The sequence below is a fragment of the Ranitomeya variabilis genome, chromosome 4, assembly GCF_051348905.1.
Source record: "Ranitomeya variabilis isolate aRanVar5 chromosome 4, aRanVar5.hap1, whole genome shotgun sequence".
Taxonomy (NCBI): domain Eukaryota; kingdom Metazoa; phylum Chordata; class Amphibia; order Anura; family Dendrobatidae; genus Ranitomeya; species Ranitomeya variabilis.
The window spans coordinates 237,217,261-237,238,287 of record NC_135235.1 but is presented as its reverse complement, the minus strand read 5'-3'; the positions used below and the strand labels follow the sequence as shown (position 1 = coordinate 237,238,287).

The 21,027-nt window shown below is 49.5% G+C and overlaps 1 protein-coding gene across 4 annotated transcripts in view; it reads left to right on the top strand.

The window, feature by feature from the left end:
• The window catches only part of IGSF21 (immunoglobin superfamily member 21), a 552,595-nt gene that overhangs the window by 435,507 nt on the left and 96,061 nt on the right, over nucleotides 1–21,027 (top strand). For all 4 annotated transcript variants that reach the window (XM_077260347.1, XM_077260348.1, XM_077260350.1 and 1 more), the window contains one exon: nucleotides 14,287–14,402. In XM_077260347.1, the coding sequence (XP_077116462.1) occupies nucleotides 14,287–14,402 (116 nt within the window). The remainder of the gene's footprint in view (nucleotides 1–14,286; nucleotides 14,403–21,027) is intronic.

Genomic DNA, 21,027 nt, shown 5'->3' with positions numbered 1-21,027 from the left:
ATCAGTCACATATGGTGTAATGTCTGGAGGTTATATCAGTACTGGAGCATTATAAGGGGGGCTGATATCAGTCACATATGGTGTAATGTCTGGAGGTTATATCAGCACTGCAGCGTTATAAGAGGGACTGATATCAGTCACATATGGTGTACTGTCTGGGGATATATCAGTACTGGAGCGTTATAAGAGGGGCTGATATCAGTCACATATGGTGTAATGTCTGGAGGTTATATCAGTACTGGAGCATTATAAGGGGGGCTGATATCAGTCACATATGGTGTAATGTCTGGAGGTTATATCAGTACTGGAGCGTTATAAGAGGCTGATATCAGTCACATATGGTGTAATATCTGGAGGTTATATCAGTACTGGAGCGTTATAAGAGGGGCTGATATTCGTCACATATGGTGTAATTCTGGGGATATATCAGTACTGGAGCGTTATAAGAGGGGTTGATATCAGTCACATATGGTGTAATGTCTGGAGGTTATATCAGTACTGGAGCATTATAAGAGGGGCTGATATCAGTCACATATGGTGTAATGTCTGGAGGTTATATCAGAACTGCAGCGTTATAAGTGGGACTGATATCAGTCACATATGGTGTAATGTCTGGGGGTTATATCAGTACTGCAGCGTTATAAGAGGGGCTGATATCAGTCACATATGGTGTAATGTCTGGAGGTTATATCAGTATTGGAGCGTTATAAGAGGGACTGATATCAGTCACATATGGTGTAATGTCTGGGGGTTATATCAGTACTGGAGCGTTATAAGAGGGACTGATATCAGTCACATATGGTGTAATGTCTGGAGGTTATATCAGCACTGGAGCGTTATAAGAGGGGCTGATATCAGCCACACATGGTGTAATGTCTGGAGGTTATATCAGTACTGGAGCGTTATAAGAGGCTGATATTAGTCATAACCTCCAGACATTACACCATATATGACTAATATCAGCCTCTTATAACGCTCCAGTACTGATATAACCTCCAGACATTACACCATGTGTGACTGATATCAGCCTCTTATAACGCTCCAGCACTGAAATATCCCCAGACATTACACCATATATATCAGTACTGGAGCGTTATAAGGGGGGCTGATATCAGTCACATATGGTGTAATGTCTGGAGGTTATATCAGTACTGGAGCGTTATAAGAGGGGCTGATATCAGTCACATATGGTGTAATGTCTGGAGGTTATATCAGTACTGGAGCGTTATAAGAGGGACTGATATCAGTCACATATGGTGTAATGTCTGGGGGTTATATCAGTACTGGAGCGTTATAAGAGGGACTGATATCAGTCACATATGATGTAATGTCTGGAGGTTATATCAGTACTGGAGCGTTATAAGAGGGGCTGATATCAGTCTCGTATACACAGTGGTGCTGTGGTCGGGGTCCTGCGCTCCGTGTTACTCTGTTTACATTCGTTATTTTCATCACTTTTTTGTTGTGATATTTTGTGTTTTTCTCCACATTGATCAGGGTGTCGCTGCTGTTTCTGAAGTTTGTACACCATTCTAAGTGCTCGTCGTTATTTTTGTCCTTGAACTGTTTTGTGACTTTGTACAGAATATGGCACAGTTGTGACAATTGATGATCCTGTACGGCGCCGTGTTCAGCACCGCGCAGACTCGTACAGCGCCGCCATGTCCCTGTGAGTTCTCGTCAGAGATTAATATTAACACTCTGGCATTTTAGCTGATATTTTTCTCTTTCTTTTACCCATAATCCGTCAGTTCAAAGGCATTTTTTGTAGATCTCCATGTGTTTTTTTTGTCCATTTTGCTGCTTGATTCATGAAACTCCATTTGCCGGAGATAATATTCCAAATGCATTTTATTTTATCTGAGACGGATTCATCAAAGACGTCTATGATGGAAATGTGGGCATTTAGACGGCACATTCATCAAAGGTTCTCCGCTCTCTCCCACTGGATGAATAAGACATCTTGTCCTATTATTCATGTGTGTATCGGCGATGCCGCGCAGGAATGGAGCTGGCGACAAGCGCCCAGAATCCCTGCTCATCTGCAAACTGCTGCCCAAAATCTCAGGTTCTCGCCGCTTGAAGTTTATATTCTGTCCTTATAATGGAAATCCTCTCTCCATGTAGTAAGGACCTGTGTGGGTGCCCAGCAGCCAGTGTGAACGGGCAGGGCTGCAGTGTAAAGCATGGGGGAGTGCAGAGAAGTGACCTTGCACCAACAGAACGGCGCCCCCTGCTGGTAGAATGTATCATGACACGTCCGCTCCCATCTGCTGTGCTGAGGCCTGATCGTCACTTCCATGTGCACATTTATATCAGTGCGGTTTTATAGTCTGGCCCTGTAGCCCCCCCAGCTGTCCCCCCTATGTATCTCATGGTGACCAGCCGTGGTACCTTTCTCATGATGAACATGGCAGGCCCTCCTGATTCTCTACACTTCGTCTTTTCGATTTCCTCTTAAATTAATCAGCTGATTTGAAGTCTCTCGTTTGTGAGCAGTGAATTCCGGCTCCTGATTACGAATTTCTGCTGATAAGCTTTACCCAGCTCGCTGGCGGCCCCTCGCCTCCTCCTTGTACATTTCATTTCTCCGCGTGGGTTTAAGGCCATTTCTGCTGCTAACCGTCTTGACCACCTCGTTATGCGGCTTTATTAGACTTCCCCTCTTTCTGGGGAAGATTTCTATTACATTTTCGCCAATTCACTGAACGGATTTATCTCTGCGTCTTATGTCTTTATCTTCTGGGATCTTCTCCCAGTAAAGGACTCGGTGACAACAAGACAGTAAATAAGTCACAGGTAGCGAGTGCTCGGATCGAGGCTTAAAGGAATTGTCTATCCCACCAGTTATTCTGGTTCTGCTTTTGTGTAACTGGTGATATGATAACGTGTGTTCTCCTCTTTTCCCGTTACCCTCAGTTCTGATGGATCCTTCTGTAGGAGCGCCGAGCAATCAATGATCACCACGTTACACTATATGCTCCCAGGCGCCTGCACTTCACAAGACGATGTGCCGCAGGACCACTTATAATAATTAGGAAAGACCACTTATAATAATTAGGAAGGACCGTCGCAACATTTTCTGTAGATCGTGTACTTCCTTCCAGAGTTCTTAGTAATTCTTGGGTGAAGATTCCACAGTGTTATAGAGGATACATGGTACCGCCTCCTTGACTAATGATGTATATTGTGAATATACAAATTGTACAGCTGTACTGCCTAATTAATATGTAAATGTTGTAGATACAGATAGTACTGCCTTCTATTAGATCATGTAGGTACAGATAGTACTGCCTCATGGTTCCTCCCTGTAAATGATGTATGTGCAAATAGTCCTGCCTCCTAGTTCCTCCCTGTAAATCATGTGGGTACAGATAGTACTGCCTCCTCGTTCCTACCTGTAAATATGTAGATACAGATAGTACTGCCTCCTGGTTCCTCCCTGTAAATGATGTATGCAAATAGTACTGCCTCCTAGTTCCTCCCTGTAAAAGATGTGGGTACAGATAGTACTGCCTCCTGGTTCCTACCTGTAAATATGTAGATACAGATAGTACTGCCTCCTGGTTCCTACCTGTAAATATGTAGGGACAAATAGTACTGCCTCATGGTTCCTCCCTGTAAATCATGTGGGTACAGATAGTACTGCCTCCTAGTTCCTCCCTGTAAATGATGTGGGTACAGATAGTACTGCCTCCTGGTTCTTCCCTGTAAATTATTTATTATTACTATACTTTTGCTTATCATACTTTTGCGCTATCAGATTCCGCAGCGTTTTACATACATTATCACCAATGGGGCTCACAATCTAAATTCCCTAGTACATATTTGGCATGTGGGAGGAAACCGGAGAACCCAGAGGAAACCCATGCAAACACTGGGAGAACATACAAACTCCTTGGTGGGATTTGAACCCAGAAACCCAGCGCTGCTAGGCTGCAGTGCTAACCACTGAGCCACCGTGCAGCCGTTTTCCTTGGCTTGTGTGACAAAGGAAGGAGGGAGGGCAGGATAATCTGTCAGTGAGATAAGTTCATCCTGATGGCGCTAGATCACCTGGGGACTACATACAAGATGTCTTCTGCTAGAGCCGCCACTGCACACCCTCCAGGCAGCGCTGCTCCCCACATGTCGTTATGCAAAACTTCTATGATGTATTCAATTTAATTTAGCTGCTGATTTCTAAACTGATCATCTCTTTCTGATTTTACATTGTGTATGTATAACTATGCGGCGTGGGCTGCGTACTGAAAACTGAGAGGTGAGAGAGTAAGTGTATCTATAGATAATTACATAGGTGCTCGAACACTTACACACTATTAATGGCACCTTGTGGGGTGTTTCTGGTATATACTGGGGCTTCTCACAAAATTATAATATCAAAAAGTGAATATTCTATAGAGTCATTACACACAGAGTGATCTATTTCATGTGTTTATTTCTGTTAATGTTGATGATTATGGCTTACAGCCAATGAGAACCCAAAAGTCATTATCTCAGTAAATTAGAATACTTTATCACACCAGCTTGAAAAATGATTGTAAAATCCGAAATCATGTCCTACTGAAATGTATGATCAGTAAATACCCTCAATACTTCGTCATGGCTTCTTTTGCAGCAATTACTGCATCAATGCGGCGTGACATGGATTCGATCAGCCTGTGGCACTGCTGAGGGGTTATGGAAGCCCAGGTTGCTTTGACAGCAGCCTTCAGCTCGTCTGCATTGTTGGGTCCGGTGTCTCTCATCTTCCTCTTGACAATACTCCATAGATTCTCTATGGGGTTAAGGTCAGGCGAGTTTGCTGCCAATCAAGCCCAGTGATACTGTTGTTTTTACACCAGGTATTGGTACTTTTGTCAGTGTGGACAGGAGCCAAGTCCTGCTGGAGAATGACATTTCCATCTCCAAAAAGCTTGTCGGCAGAGGGAAGCATGAAGTGCTCTACAATACCCTGGTAGACGGCTGCGCTGGCTTTGGTCTTGATAAAACACAGTGGACCTACACCAGCAGATGACATGGCTTCCCAAACCATCACTGATGGTGGAAACTTCACACTAGACCTCAAGCAGCTTGGATTGTGGCCTCTCCACTCTTCCTCCAGACTCTGGGACCTTGATTTCCAAATGAAATGCAAAATTTACTTTCATCTGAGAACAACACCTTGGGCCACTGACAACAGTCCAGCTCTTCTCATTGGCCCAGGTAAGACCCTTCTGGCGTTGTCTATTGGTCATGAGGGGCCGGACACAAGGAATGTGACACTTGTAGTCCATGTCCTGGACACGTCTGTGTGTGGAGGCTCTTGGAGCAATGACTCCAGCAGCAGTCCTCTCCTTGTGAATCTCACCCACATTATTGAATGGTCTTTTCTTAATAATCCTTTCAAGGCTGCGGTTATCCCGGTTGTTTGTGCACTTTTTTCTACGACATTTTTTCCTTTCTCCACTTTCCATTAATATGCTTGGATACAGCACTGTGTGAACAGCCGGCTTCTTTAGCAATGACCTTTCGTGGCTTCCCCTCCTTGTGGAGTGTGTCAATGTCTGCCTTCTGGACATCTGTCAGGTCAGCAGTCTTCCCCATGATTGTGGAGCTACTGAAACAGCCTAAGGGACCTTTGTAAACGCTCAGGAAGCCTTTACAGGTGTTTTTTGATAATTATTCTAATTTACTGAGATAATGACTTTTGGGTTTTCATTGGCTGTAAGCCATAATCATCAACATTAACAGAAATAAACACGTGAAATAGATCACTCTGTGTGTAATGACTCTATAGAATATAGGAGTTAAATTTTTTGTATTGAAGAACTGAAATAAATTAACTTTTTGATGATATTCTAATTTTGTGAGGAGCACTTGTAACTGCTCTTGTGGGGTGTTCCTAGTTTATTACCGCTCTTGTGGGGTGTTTTCGGTATATAACCGGTCTTGGTGGGGTTCCGGGCGTACAGAGGGTCTTGTCAGTATACAGTGGGTACGGAAAGTATTCAGACCCTTTTAAGTTTTTCACTCTTTATTTCATTGCAGCCATTTGGTAAATTCAAAAAAGTTCATTTTTTTCTCATTAATGTACATTCTGCACCCCATCTTGACTGCAAAAAAACAGAAATGTAGAAATTTCTGCAAATTTATTAAAAAAGAAAAACTGAAATCTCACATGGTCATAAGTATTCACACCCTTTGCTCAGTATTGAGTAGAAGCACCTGTCACTATAATGTGATTATGCCATGTTTGAGTATCTGCCTAGAAGTTCCATGGCTTTCCAGATACACGCTGTGGGCCTTTCCGACCCCCCTCTTCCCCTTCTTTTCTCTGTCTGTGTGTGTAATCCAAAACCCCTCATTTTCCCCCTCCCTCAAGAATTTATATGGCTTCAAAGTGAAAGTACAAGTAGAAGCACATGGGAAAAGAAAACCCAGGTTTCTTTGTCCTTGCAAATGTAAATATCAGAGCCCCGATTAATAATAGAAGTGGGACAAATACATTTTTGACATGGGCTTCGGAGGAACTATCAGTCAGTGAGTTTTCTAGGTTCCAGAACCAGCACAATTGAGAAATGGATTACTACGGAACTGGGTCACCCAGCTACCCCATGTCTATACTTAAAAGAATCCCTTTGGCACACTGAACATAACGACACGGGTGTCGTCTTTCTATGAGGTTCCTACGCCAAGATATGTGGGCTGATGGGTTTTCATAATGCGAAGACAGGGGAGCATCCAGCCTCTCAGTGAGGTCACCACAGGGGGAGGGCTTTGGTTTTAGGCTAGGAAATAACTGAGTGAAGCAGCAGTCTTCACATGTCTTTGTCTGGGGTCTAGCTGCTATACAGGGGTGGTGCATCTGGATATATGCTTGTCCTTCCCCCACAACACACGGTCAGCCATAAGATAAGATGACATAACGAAATGTAAGTGATTTTTCAACGTTAATCCCATTTTATTTGTAATTGTATTGTACATACGATAATTGTCTTCTTTATAATATCTTTTATACCTCTGTAAACACTGCCTACCATTTTTGGAGTAAAATATAAAATTACTAGCTTGTCTCTCCTTGCTCTATAACGTACGGTCACGTCCTCTGAAGTGAATTACGCTACTAATCTGGGTCAGCTCCGAACCCGTTAATGATTGGGAAATCGGAGCTGGTGGCAGCAGAATTTTTCCTGTGCAATTGGGAGGCTTTGTAGCGACCGGCGGCGTTGATAATTATTGTTCACGTCTGAGTGGGAGTAGTTATATCGCCCTCGCTGCAGCGTGCCCTATAGCCACTACATAGCAGGCAGTATTTCTGGCAACTAATTACCCTAGGTGCAGTACCCTGACTGACCTGATGGTAAGGGGGGCACCAGAGAGCTGCATGTTCCAAACTGGAACTGGGAAGTGGGATATAGATAAATCCCCTTCAGAAAGAACTGGCAACCAAACATGACAAATTGGTGTCAGCGCGGTGGGATTCCTGACAGCACCTTTTGAGCTAGTACAGTCAGGAGTCTTCTTGGGAATGATACAAGTTTTCCACCCCTGGATTTGGGGATCCTCTGACATTCTTCCTTGCAGATGCTCTCCAGTTCCGTCAGGTTGGAAGGTGAACGTTGGTGGAAAGCCATTTTCAGGTCTCTCCAGAGATGCTCCATTGGGTTTTGGTCAGGGCTCTAGCTGGGCCAGTCAAGTATGGTCACAGTGTTGTTCTGAAGCCACTCCTTTGTTATTTTAGCTGTGTGCTTAGGGTCATTGCCTTGTTGGAAGGTGAACCTTCGGCCAAGTCTGAGGTCCAGAGCACTCTGGAAGAGGTTTTCATCCAGGATATCTCTGGCTGCATTCATGTTTTTTTCATTGGCAACAAGTCGTCCGGTCCCTGCAGCTGAAAAACACCCCCATAGCATGATGCTGCCACCTCCATGTTTCACTGTTGGGATTGTATTGGGCAGGTGATGAGCAGTGCCTGTTTGTCTCTACGCATACCTCTTAGAATTATCACCAAAAAGGTCTGTCTTCGTCTCATCAGACCAGAGAATCTTATTTCTCATAGTCTGGGAATTCTTCATGTGTTTTTTAGCAAACTCTATGAGGCTTTCATATGTCTTGCACTAAGGAGAGGCTTCCGTCGGGCCACTCTGCCATAAAGGCCCAACTGGTGGAGGGCTGCAGTGATAGTTGACTTTGTGGAACTTTCTCCCATCTCCCCACTGCTTCTCTGGAGCTCAGCCACAGTGATCTTGGGGTTCTTCTTTACCTCTCTCACCAAGGCTCTTCTCCCACGATTGCTCAGTTTGGCTGGATGGCCAGGTCTAGGAAGACTTCTGGTGGTCCCAAACTTCTTCCATTAGGAACCTTGAGTACTGCAGAAATTCTGTTTTAACCTTGACCAGATCTGTGCCTTGCTACAATTCTGTCTCTGAGCACCTTGGCCAGGTCCTTTGACCTCATGATCCTCATTTGGTCTGACATGCACTGTGAGCTGTGAGGTCTTATATAGACAGGTGTGCACCTTTCCAAATCAAGTCCTATCAGTGTAATTACACGCAGATGGATTCCAATGAAGGAGTGGAACCATCTCAAGGAGGATCACAAGGAAATGGACAGCATGGGACTTACATATGAGTGTCTGAGCAAAGGGTCTGAATACTTACGACCATGTGATATTTCAGTTTTTCTCTTTTATTAAATTTACAAAAGATTTGTACATTTCTGTTTTTTTTCAGTCATGGTGGGGTGCAGAGTGTACATTAATGAGTAAAAATGAACCTTTTTGAATTTACCAATGAAATGAAATGAAACAGTGTGAAAAATTTAAAGGGGTCTGAATACTTTCCATACCCACTATATAACTGCTCTTCTAGGGTGTTCCCTGTATAAGGCCGGTCTTGTGGGGTGGTCTCAGCCTACAGATGGCAGTATTGTGTGGTGTTCCTGAAATATGGCAGGTATTGTGGGGTGTTTTCGGCATGCGAGGAGGTCTTGTGGGGTGTTCTCGGTGTACAACAGGTCTTGTGGGCTGTTCCTGGTATATGGAGGGTCTTATGGGGTGTTCCTGGTATACAGTGGGTCTTGTGGGCTGTTCCTGGTGTATAGAGGGTATAATGGGGTGTTCTTGGTATACAGCTGGTCTTGTGGGATGTTCTCGGTATATGACTTGTGGGGTGTTCCCGGTGTATGACGGATCTTGTGGTTTTTTTTAATACAGCCAGTCTTGTGTGGTGTTCTTGGTATATGACTGGTCTTGTGGGGTATTCTCGACATACAGCGGTCTTGTGGGGTGTTCTTGATATACAGCGGGTCTTGTGGGATGTTCTCGGTATATGACTTGTGGGGTGTTCCCAGTGTATGACGGATCTTGTGGGTTTTTTTGGAATACAGCCAGTCTTGTGGGGTGTTCTGTGTGTACGACAGTACTTGTGTGGTGTTATTGGCATAAGGTGGTCTTGTGGGGTGTTCACGGTATAAAGGGGGCATTTTTGTGGGATGTTCTCGGCATATGTTGGGGCAGTCTTGTCTGGTGCTCTCAGCATACGATGAGCGGTCTTGTGGGGGTGTAGTCGGCATACGGTGGTGCCTGTCTGCTGGGGTGCTCTCGGCATAAGGCGGTCTTGTGGGTTGCTCTCTGTACGACGGATCTTGTGGTGTGTTCACGTTATACAGCGGGTCTTTTGTGGTGTTCTCGGCATAAGGTGGTCTTGTGGGGTGTTCTTGGTATACAGCGGTTCTTGTATGTTCTCGGTATATGACTGGTCTTGTGTGGTGTTCTCGGCTTATGGCGGTTTTGTGGGTTGGTCTGTGTGCGACAGATCTTGTTGGTTGTTCGCTGTATACAGGGGAGTGGTCTTGTGGGGTGTTCTCAGCATACGGGTGAGTGGTCTTATGGGGCGTTCTCGGCATACGGTAGTCAGTCTTGTGGGATTTTTGCGGTATACATGGGCAGTCTTGTGGAATGTTTGCAGGATACATGGGGCAGTCTTGTGGGGTGTTCTCGGCATACGAGGGAGTGGTCTTGTGGGGTGTTCTCAGCATACCGGGGGAGTGGTCTTATGGGGTGTTCTCGGCATACTTTGGTCAGTCTTGTGGGATTTTTGCGGTATACATGGGGCAGTCTTGTGGGATTTTTGCGGTATACATGGGGCAGTCTTGTGGGGTGTTCTCGGCATACGGGGGAGTGGTCTTGTGGGGTGTTCTCAGAATATGGGTGGAGTGGTCTTGTGGGGTGTTTTTGACAGACTGGGAGTGGTCTTGTGGGGTTTTTTTGGCATACGGGGGTGGCAGTCTTTCGGTGTACGGCAGACCATACCCCTGTGTCGGATCCATGTTGCATATGTCGAACTGCCCGTTGCACATTTCTTGACACCGTCTGATCAGAGATTCTTGGGTTTCTGCCACTAGAAAACTCCACAGACTCATCACAAGATAAACCAAAATGTAGACTTAACGTGAAGACGTTGTGGTCGATGTGACAACGTCACAAAGAGTTTAACGATTTGCTATAAAATAAGTCGTCGCTATAAAACGTAAAGGGCTCGCTCCGGCACATACGATGCTGGAGGGAGGGAAGGGATTGTTCCCTGCAGGAGGGAATATCACACAGGAGTGAAGTTAATTAAAGGAGTGGGACTGTGGGTTCAGTAATAAACCTCTGTCGTGCCGCACTTTTATAGGCCGCCATAATTTGCCTTCCTTTCCTCTGTACCGTGCGTACAGAGCAGGTAGGTCATTAAGGCCCCCGCCAGCGGCCGCGCCGAGCACAGAACACAAGCAGCGCAGTCGTCTTAACTGCCGGCCCCTTTTCTTTTTTACTGCTCTCTTTTTTTTCCCCCTTTTAATTGGCCTCTTTATGATCTGTGAGTAAAATACACCGCCAGATATCTGCACTTTTATTGCCATCTGTCCCCGGAGGCTTCGAGCGGTAAGAAAAAATTCACTCTCGTCTGCGGCACCTCCAACGATTGTTCCCTGCGAGCGATGGCGTCCTGCGGAGAATCAAGAGCGCCCACGATCAGAAGCGATGGCAGTCTCACAGGAACACGTCTGACCCACAAAGGGACATGCAACGGCTTTCCTCAGTGTACACTATTGCTCCCTGTTATCAGCCACCTTAGGCAAGGGAGAGAATTGTGCTCTTCATTTTAACTTTAAAGCCGTTTTCCCGACTTCTTCCCCCCAAGCTTTAGGCAGCAAGGTCATGAGATAATTATCTTTTTTTTATTTACAAACTTATTCCTGATTTACCAAAAAAGAAAGGCTGCAGTGTAAAGCAAGGAGGTGGAAGAGCAGCAGCCTATGATCGAGGTTGGGTTTACCTTAGGCTCCAGTAATCGGGGTTCGTCAGCTGCCGTATAAAGCATTACAACAGGGTCCGATATCCAATGTCTGTCTCATCAGACTCTCAGCCGGATAGATTGATCATATATTGATGGTGGTGTCAGGTGAGGTCTGGAGGAGTCCAGTGAGTAGTCGTCTGCCAGGCAGCACAGGTAGTAGTAGCGGGCAGTAACTCTGCCTGATGTGCGGCTGTCAGGAGAGGAGCTGATGGGAGTGATAGTGCCACGTTTGTGATTTACTGTCGTACCAGGTAAGTGAGAGATCAATTTACTGGTGATTCCGGAGATTTCATTAGGGGAAATAGTTATCTGTCATCGGCAGCAGAGCCCCTCGTGGGACGGCAGCGGGGGACGCTCATTTCAATACATTTAAATATTGAAAATAGTTCATTTAAATATAAATGTTCCCTTGTCAGAGATGAGTCGTATTATCTCTGCTTGTATGGAGGATTGTTCCCCTTCCCCCAGCTTCTCCTTGTATGGTGGTCTCACCTCTAATCCCCCTATGCGGTCAATTACGCGACTGACCGACGATTGACGGAGGAGGACACAAATAGGCCGGTTATCAGGAAACTAACAGTGACCGTATGGTATATGCACCTCCAATTCCAGCAGGTGGAATATGTATATACCCTCGATACAGTCACTGTTAACTCCCAAGATAACCCCAGACTACTTACCGCCACCACCAGACGTGTTTTGCAGGCTGACTCCAGTTCTGGTAGTGTATGGCTTTGGTGTGCGGGTTACAGAACAAAAGGAACAGAACCATTAGATTTTATATTTCATCCAAACGATGCAGTGTTATAACAAAAATGTACAAAAGATTTTACAGAGGGGACAAAATAATATAGCATATACAGTTACCGAAAATAAAACAAAAGAAACTTACTACGCTTATCACAGCGTTGCGTAAGCCAACGCGAAACGCGCGTTGGGGCTGTTCGTGTGTCATCACATATGACTGACTGGGTAAGAGCCTCTCCATGCATGTTGGGATGGTGTCACTGTAAATCCAGCGCACAGCACATGCATTAATTATGTAGTTTTATACTATATAGTGATACCATCATTTCCCCACATCCTCTGAGTGACTATAAGGTTTACATAAGCACTATGCTCTTTTTATAAATTAACCCCCTCAGTCAGTGATATACATTCCTGTTTCTACCTGACCTTTGCTTTAGAAGACTCGGTAACTGATTCACTTGTTTGTTATATGTATGTGCATGCCTATTGTGAGGTTACTAAAATATTGTTTATATATACATTTTTGGATATCTACTCCTTGTCTGTAGTTTCTATCACAGATATGATTCGGCCTATCGAAGGAGAGCGCTTCCATTGAAAAACGTCCAGCGAACGGGAATCATGCATACATTGATATGGATCTCTCAACATGAACACATCATATTTTATCTTGATCTGTCATCAGCACCTAAGTTATACCCACCCCAATACTCCACATGGTGACCTCACATAGGCCGGGTTGTGGGATGTCCTCAGCCCTTCAGGATTTTATAAAATTAATGGCTTATGTGATATCTTCATTCCTGATTATCGCAAAAGTTCAAGTTCTCCTCCATATTTTTTATTAGGATTTTACCTTTCCCCAGAGACCAAACATGACATGGCTTGTGCCAATTATCTGCCCACTATTGATTTGTGGCTTATAGACAGGGGTTAAAGTTATGGAAAAATATGCATTTTCTTCCACGATTCGTCCTGAAGCGGAAAATGTTTGTCCCATCACTATCGGATCTATACAAGCCACAATATTCATCATTTTCTTTCGGAGACCCCAAGTCTGGGGGTAACAATAGCTTCTTGCATTTCTCAGTCTATGTGTAAACACATGTACCTTTGATATACAGCCTTCTGAAAAGACCTTTCCTGGCTTAATTACCTGTCCAATCTATATACCTTTGTCTACACAGAATAGACATCTTCCCTGGCAGTGAAGGGGCCTTTTGGTTCAAAGGCAGCTGCCTACATTTTTTTTTTTTTGCATAATTAGGATTGTCACTTCTCCTCTTCTCCAATCTATAAATCCCAGCCTTACTCATTTCCCCTATGTTATACTGTGTAATTCAATTTCAAGGCAGCATAGATTGCAAGTTCTTGTCCTACTGCAAAAAATAGAGGAGGATGGAGGGGGTGACTGCCCATTCACTGCAGTGGCTTCAGAGATCTTAAGGTACCGTCACATTAAGCGACGCTGCAGCGATAGCGACAACGATGCCGATCGCTGCAGCGTCGCTGTTTGATCGCTGGAGAGCTGTCACACAGACCGCTCTCCAGCGACCAACGATGCCGAGGTCCCCGGGTAACCAGGGTAAACATCGGGTTGCTAAGCGCAGGGCCGCGCTTAGTAACCCGATGTTTACCCTGGTTACCAGCGTAAAAGTAAAAAAAACAAACAGTACATGCTCACCTGCGCGTCCCCCAGCATCTGCTTCCTGACACTGACTGAGCTCCGGCCCTAACAGCAGAGCGGTGACGTCACCGCTGTGCTTTCACTTTCACTTTAGGGCCGGATCTCAGTCAGAGCAGGAAGCAGACGCTGGGGGACACGCAGGTGAGCATGTACTGTTTGTTTTTTTTACTTTTACGCTGGTAACCAGGGTAAACATCGGGTTACTAAGCGCGGCCCTGCGCTTAGTAACCCGATGTTTACCCTGGTTACCAGTGTAAAACATCGCTGGTATCGTTGCTTTTGGTGTCAAACACAACGATACACGGCGATCGGACGACCAAATAAAGTTCTGGACTTTATTCAGCGACCAGCGACATCACAGCAGGATCCTGATCGCTGCTGCGTGTCAAACTAAACGATATCGCTAGCGAGGACGCTGCAACGTCACGGATCGCTAGCGATATCGTTTAGTGTGACGGTACCTTTACTATTTCCTATGACACCTCACATATCAGATGTTATTAGTGATGATATCGTCTTCTCTCCTTCCAGCTCCTCCTGTTTCCATCGCTGTGATTGCTGCGGACACCCCAGCGCAATTCAGCCGCTACCAGGCGCAAAACTTCACTCTGGTGTGCATCGTTTGTGGAGGAAAACCGGCGCCACAGGTCAGTGCCCCTACACATCACATGGAGGATGGACTCCAGGGAGAGGGTCCTATGCCCCCTACACTCCACACAGGGGAGGGTCCTGTGCCCCTACACATCACATGGAGGATGGACTCCGGGGAGAGAGTCCTATGCCTCCTACACACCACGTAAAGGGGTCCTGTGCCCCTACACATCACATGGAGGATGGACTCCAGGGAGAGGGTCCTATGCCCCCTACACTCCACATGGAGGAGGGTCCTGTGCCCCTACACATCACATGGGGGGGGTCCTGGGGGAGGGGACTTGAGGCCCATACACAGGGAGGGTCCTGTGCCCCTACACATAACATGGGAGATGGACTCCAGGGAGAGGGTTCTATGCCCCCTACACTCCAAAGAGGGGAGGGTCCTGTGCCCCTACACATCACATGGAGGATGGACTCCAGGGAGAGGTTCCTATGCCCCTTACACTCCAAACAGGGGAGGGTCCTGTGCCCCTACTACACATCACATGGAGGATGGACTCCGGGGAGAGGGTCCTATGCCCCTTAGACTCCACATGGGGGAGGGTCCTATGCCCCCTACACTCCTCATGTGGAATGGACTCCAGGGAGAGGGTCCTATGCCCCTTACACTCCAAACAGGGGAGGGTCCTGAGCCCCCTACTACACATCACATGGAGGATGGACTCCATGGAGAGGGTCCTTTGCCTCCTACACACCACGTAGGGGGGTCCTGTGCCCCTACACATCACATCATAGAGGATGGACTCCAGGGAGAGGGTCCTATGCCCCCTACACTCCACACAGGGGAGAGTCCTGTGCCCCTACACATCACATGGAGGATGGACTCCGGGGAGAGGGTCCTATGCCCCTTACACTCCACATCGGGGAGGGTCCTGTGCCCCTACACATCACATGGAGGATGGACTCCGGGGAGGGGGTCCTATGCCCCTTACACTCCACATGGGGAATGGACTCCAGGGAGAGGTTCCTATGCCTCCTACACACCATGTAGGGGGGGGGGTTCTGTGCCCCTACACATCACATGGAGGATGGACTCTGGGGGAAAGGACTTTGGGGGGAGAGTCTTGTGTCACTTGCACATTATATGGGGATGGATTTGGGGGGGGTTCTTGAACATCACATGGGGGGATGCCCACCAGTTATGTGCACCGTACACCAGGGTCCTACCCGTGACCTCCGCTAGTCACAGCTACGGAAGAATCTCCTTGTGACCGCAGTGGTGATTGGCTCAGGCTGTAGGGCTGCTGGCACCATAAATAATGGGAGAGGACCACAAAGAAGGGAACGTTACTGCTGTAATGCTGGCAGATGTCAGTACACCCCAATCCAGCATCAGTGACGCCTGAGAGGTGCCGGATTATCAGATAATCTGCACTATTGAACAGCCCTGGAACAATTTATAAATGAAGGAAGAGAATTTCCAATGTGGTTCCCGCTGCAATTCAAGTGCCGGATCATCAGACTTTCTGTATTATCAGAGCCGTCAGCTGCGTCCTGGGAATCGATTCTCCGCTGTGAACTTCACTTTTGCTGAGATGAAGGGAATGAATTGATCCGTCCATTGTACACTAAAAGCTTTCCACCCCCTGCGAGCAAAGCAAGCGGCGGTCCCGCTGGTATCGGGGTACATGGTGCAGACTATCACACCCATCATCCATTCACTCTGGTATATGGTGCAGACTATCACACCCATCATCCATTCTCTATGGTATACGGACAGTTACCTATCATCCATTCACGCTCCAATACGGTGCAGACTATCACACCCATCATCCATTCACTCTAGTATACGGTGCAGACTATCACACCCATCATCCATTTACTCTCTTATACGGTGCAGACTATCACACCCACCATCCATTCACTCTGGTATACAGTGCAGACTATCACACCCATCATCCATTTACTCTCTTATACGGTGCAGACTATCACACCCATCATCCTTTCACTCTGGCGTAAGCAGCAGACTATCGCACCCATCATCTATTCACTCTGGCGTACGCAGCAGACTATCGCACCCATCATCCATTCACTCTGGTATATGGTGCAGACTATCACACCCATCATCCATTCTCTATGGTATACGGAATGTTACCTATCATCCATTCACGCTCCAATACGGTGCAGACTATCACACCCATCATCCATTCACTCTATTATACGGTGCAGACTATCACACCCATCATCCATTTACTCTCTTATACGGTGCAGACTATCACACCCATCATCCTTTCACTCTGGCGTAAGCAGCAGACTATCGCACCCATCATCCATTCACTCTGGCGTACGCAGCAGACTATCGCACCCATCATCCATTCACTCTGGCGTATGCAGCAGACTATCGCACCCATCATCCTTTCACTCTGGTGTACGCAGCAGACTATCGCACCCATCATCCTTTCACTCTGCTGTATGCAGCAGACTATTGCACCCATCATCCATTCACTCTGGTGTACGCAGCAGACTATCACACCCATCATCCATTCACTCTGGTGTACGCCGCGGACTATCGCACCCATCATCCATTCACTCTGGTGTACACCGCAGACTATCGCACCCATCATCCATTCACTCTGGTATACGATGCAGACTATCGCACCCATCATCCTTGCGCTGCTTTCATCCTCCAGTCGCCTCTTGTTGCTCCTGTCAGCGCAGGTTTCTGCTTCTGCTCCGCTCTTGTTGTGATGAGTTTTTTCGACACTTCTAGATAAAACGAGAGCGGAGAAATGAGCAAACATCATTACGCTTCTTGTTCGTCCGCTCGTTGCCTTTCACGGCGGTGACAATCCCGGCAGCCGCCTGCTATTGACGGAATCGACCTGCTAAATTAATACATCTTAATGTGCCTTGTAGATTGGCGTGGCGCTCAGCGTGGCCGCCTTTATCCGCTCTCCTGTCAGCAGCGGCTCCGGAGCTTTTCCAATCACGGCGCCTCCTGTTTTGCGCTGCTCAGCCGCTCTCCTGCCTATTATTCATCCTCCGGAATGGGAATGCATAATTTGGTGTCTTGCCCCCTCTGCGACGCGCGCCACGTGACGGATGCACAGTGATGTTAAAGTGCTATTTAGAGAGGAAAAGGAAAAAAAAAAGCGCCACATTACAGCCGCCTCTGACTTACTTACCAACACCCATCATTATCGCGCCCCTAATAGCACCTTGAGAGCACTCTCTGCAGAGGGAAGAAGGGCTCTCTGCTGTTTAATTGGCTGTATGGCGAGAGATTAACGTGCTTCCATGTACACAATGCACACGCGTGTTATACATTACACCCACCGGGGTCTTAACCTGCGGCTCGTTCCCCATCACCGACAGGATCTCAGACCTTCGTTCTGCGCGAGATTTGTCCTTCGCCTTTCTGCAGATATTGGATGATGAGGAGCGCTAATGACCTCTGCTTGCTGTCAGGAAATGTTCTTGCTGATAGGATCTCAGTGGCATTGGCAATGACGTCGCTGGGCAGCCTGGCTCCGCACGCGCCCTCAATCCGGCTCCGCACGCACCCTCCCTCCGGCTCCGCACGTGCCCTCAATTCTGCTACACACACACACCTTCCCTCCGGCTCCGCACATGCCCTCAATACGGCTACACACACACACTCTCCCTCCGGCTCCGCACATGCCCTCAATACGGCTACACACACACTCTCCCTCCGGCTCCGCACATGCCCTCAATACGGCTACACACACACACTCTCCCTCCGGCTTCGCACGCGCCCTCACTCCGGCTCCGCACACTCCCTCACTCCGGCTCCGCACGTGCCTTAAATCTGGCTACACACACTCTCCCTCTGGCTCCGCACGTGTCCTCAATCCGGCTACACACACTCTCCCTCCGGCTCCGCACGCGCCCTCACTCCGGCTCCGCACACTCCCTCACTCCGGCTCCGCACGTGTCCTCAATCCGGCTACACACACTCTCCCTCCGGCTCCGCATACTCCGGCTCCTCATGTGTCCTCAATCCGGCTACACACACTCTCACTCCGGCTCCGCACGCGCCCTCACTCCGGCTCCGCACACTCCCTCACTCCGGCTCCGCACGTGTCCTCAATCCAGCTACACACGCTCTCCCTCCGGCTCCGCATACTCCGGCTCCGCACGTGCCCTCAATACGGCTACACACACACACGCTCCCTCCGGCTCCGCACGTGTCCTCAATCCAGCTACACACACTCTCCCTCCGGCTCCGCACGTGCCCTCAATCCAGCTACACACACTCTCCCTCCGGCTCCGCACGTGTCCTCAATCCAGCTACACACACTCTCCCTCCGGCTCCGCACGTGCCCTCAATCTGGCTACACACACTCTCCCTCCGGCTCCGCACGTGTCCTCAATCCAGCTACACACACTCTCCCTCCGGCTCCGCACGTGTCCTCAATCCAGCTACACACACACACTCTCCCTCCGACTCCGCACGCGTCCTCACTCCGGCTCTGCACATTCCCTCACTCCGGCTCCGCACGTGCCCTCAATCCGGCTACACACACACTCTCCCTCCGGCTCCGCACGCGCCCTCAATCCGGCTCCGCACGCACCCTCCCTCCGGCTCCGCACGGGCCCTCAATCCGGCTACACACACACACCCTCCGGCTCCGCACATGCCCTTCAATCCGGCTACACACACACACACTCTCCCTCCGGCTCCGCACGTGTCCTCACTCCGGCTCCGCACGTGTCCTCAGTCCGGCTAAACACACTCTCCCTCCGGCTCCGCATACTCCGGCTCCTCATGTGTCCTCAATCCGGCTACACACACTCTCACTCCGGCTCCGCACGCGCCCTCACTCCGGCTCCGCACACTCCCTCACTCCGGCTCCGCACGTGTCCTCAATCCAGCTACACACGCTCTCCCTCCGGCTCCGCATACTCCGGCTCCGCACGTGCCCTCAATACGGCTACACACACACGCTCCCTCCGGCTCCGCACGTGTCCTCAATCCAGCTACACACACTCTCCCTCCGGCTCCGCACGTGCCCTCAATCCAGCTACACACACTCTCCCTCCGGCTCCGCACGTGTCCTCAATCCAGCTACACACACTCTCCCTCCGGCTCTGCACGTGCCCTCAATCTGGCTACACACACTCTCCCTCCGGCTCCGCACGTGTCCTCAATCCGGCTACACACACTCTCCCTCCAGCTCCGCACGTGTCCTCAATCCAGCTACACACACACACTCTCCCTCCGACTCCGCACGCGTCCTCACTCCGGCTCTGCACATTCCCTCACTCCGGCTCCGCACGTGCCCTCAATCCGGCTACACACACACTCTCCCTCCGGCTCCGCACGCGCCCTCAATCCGGCTCCGCACGCACCCTCCCTCCGGCTCCGCACGTGCCCTCAATCCGGCTACACACACACACCCTCCGGCTCCGCACATGCCCTTCAATCCGGCTACACACACACACACTCTCCCTCCGGCTCCGCACGTGTCCTCACTCCGGCTCCGCTCACTCCGGCTCCGCACGTGTCCTCAGTCCGGCTAAACACACTCTCCCTCCGGCTCCGCACATGCCCCCAATCCGGCTACACACACTCTCCCTCCGGCTCCGCACGTGCCCTCAATCCGGCTACACACACTCTCCCTCCGGCTCCGCACATGCCCCCAATCCGGCTACACACACTCTCCCTCCGGCTCCGCACGTGTCCTCACTCCGGCTCCGCTCACTCTGGCTCCGCACGTGTCCTCAGTCCGGCTAAACACACTCTCCCTCCGGCGCCGCATACTCCGCCTCCGCACGTGCCCTCAATCCGGCTACACACACACACTCTCCCTCCGGCTCCGCACGTGCCCTCAATCCGGCTACACACACACACTCACTCTCCCTCCGGCTCCGCACGTGTCCTCAATCCGCCTACACACACTCTCCCTCCGGCTCCGCACACACCCTCACTCCGCCTCCACACGCTCCCTCACTCCGGCTCCGCACGCGCCCTCACTTCGGCTCCGCACACTCCCTCCGGCTCCGCTCGCACCCTCTCTCTGGCTCCGCACGCGCCCTCCAGCCGGCTCCGCACACGCCCTCACTCCGGCTCCGCACGCTCCCTCACTCCGGCTCCACGCGCTCCCTCACTCCGGCTCCGCACGCGCCCTCACTCCGGCTCCGCACGCTCCCTCCCTCCTGTTCCGCACACGCCCTCCCTCCGGCTCCTCACGCGCTCTCACTCCGGCTCCGCACACGCCCTCCCTCCGGCTCCGCACGCGCTCTCACTCTGGCTCCGCACGCGCCCTCACTCCGGCTCCTCACGCTCCCTCCCTCCTGTTCCGCACACGCCCTCCCTCCGGCTCCGCACGCGCTCTCCCTCCGGCTCCGCACACGCCCTCCCTCCAGCTCCTCATGCGCTCTCACTCCGGCTCCGCACGCGCCCTCACTCCGGCTCTGCACACGCCCTCACTCCGGCTCCGCACACGCCCTCCCCTTGCGTTAAGATATTTTAGATTCAGCTGCAGACATAAATGTTGTTTTACATCTCGGCCATTCATTCCATCTGAAGCCACCAGAAGGTCTCCTATCGACTCGTAGTGGGGCCCGTCCCTACATGATGTCCTTACTCCCTAGGGGCGGTGTTCAGGACACATCCCCTTTAATGATGACTGTATTCTGAGTGGCTTGTACAGC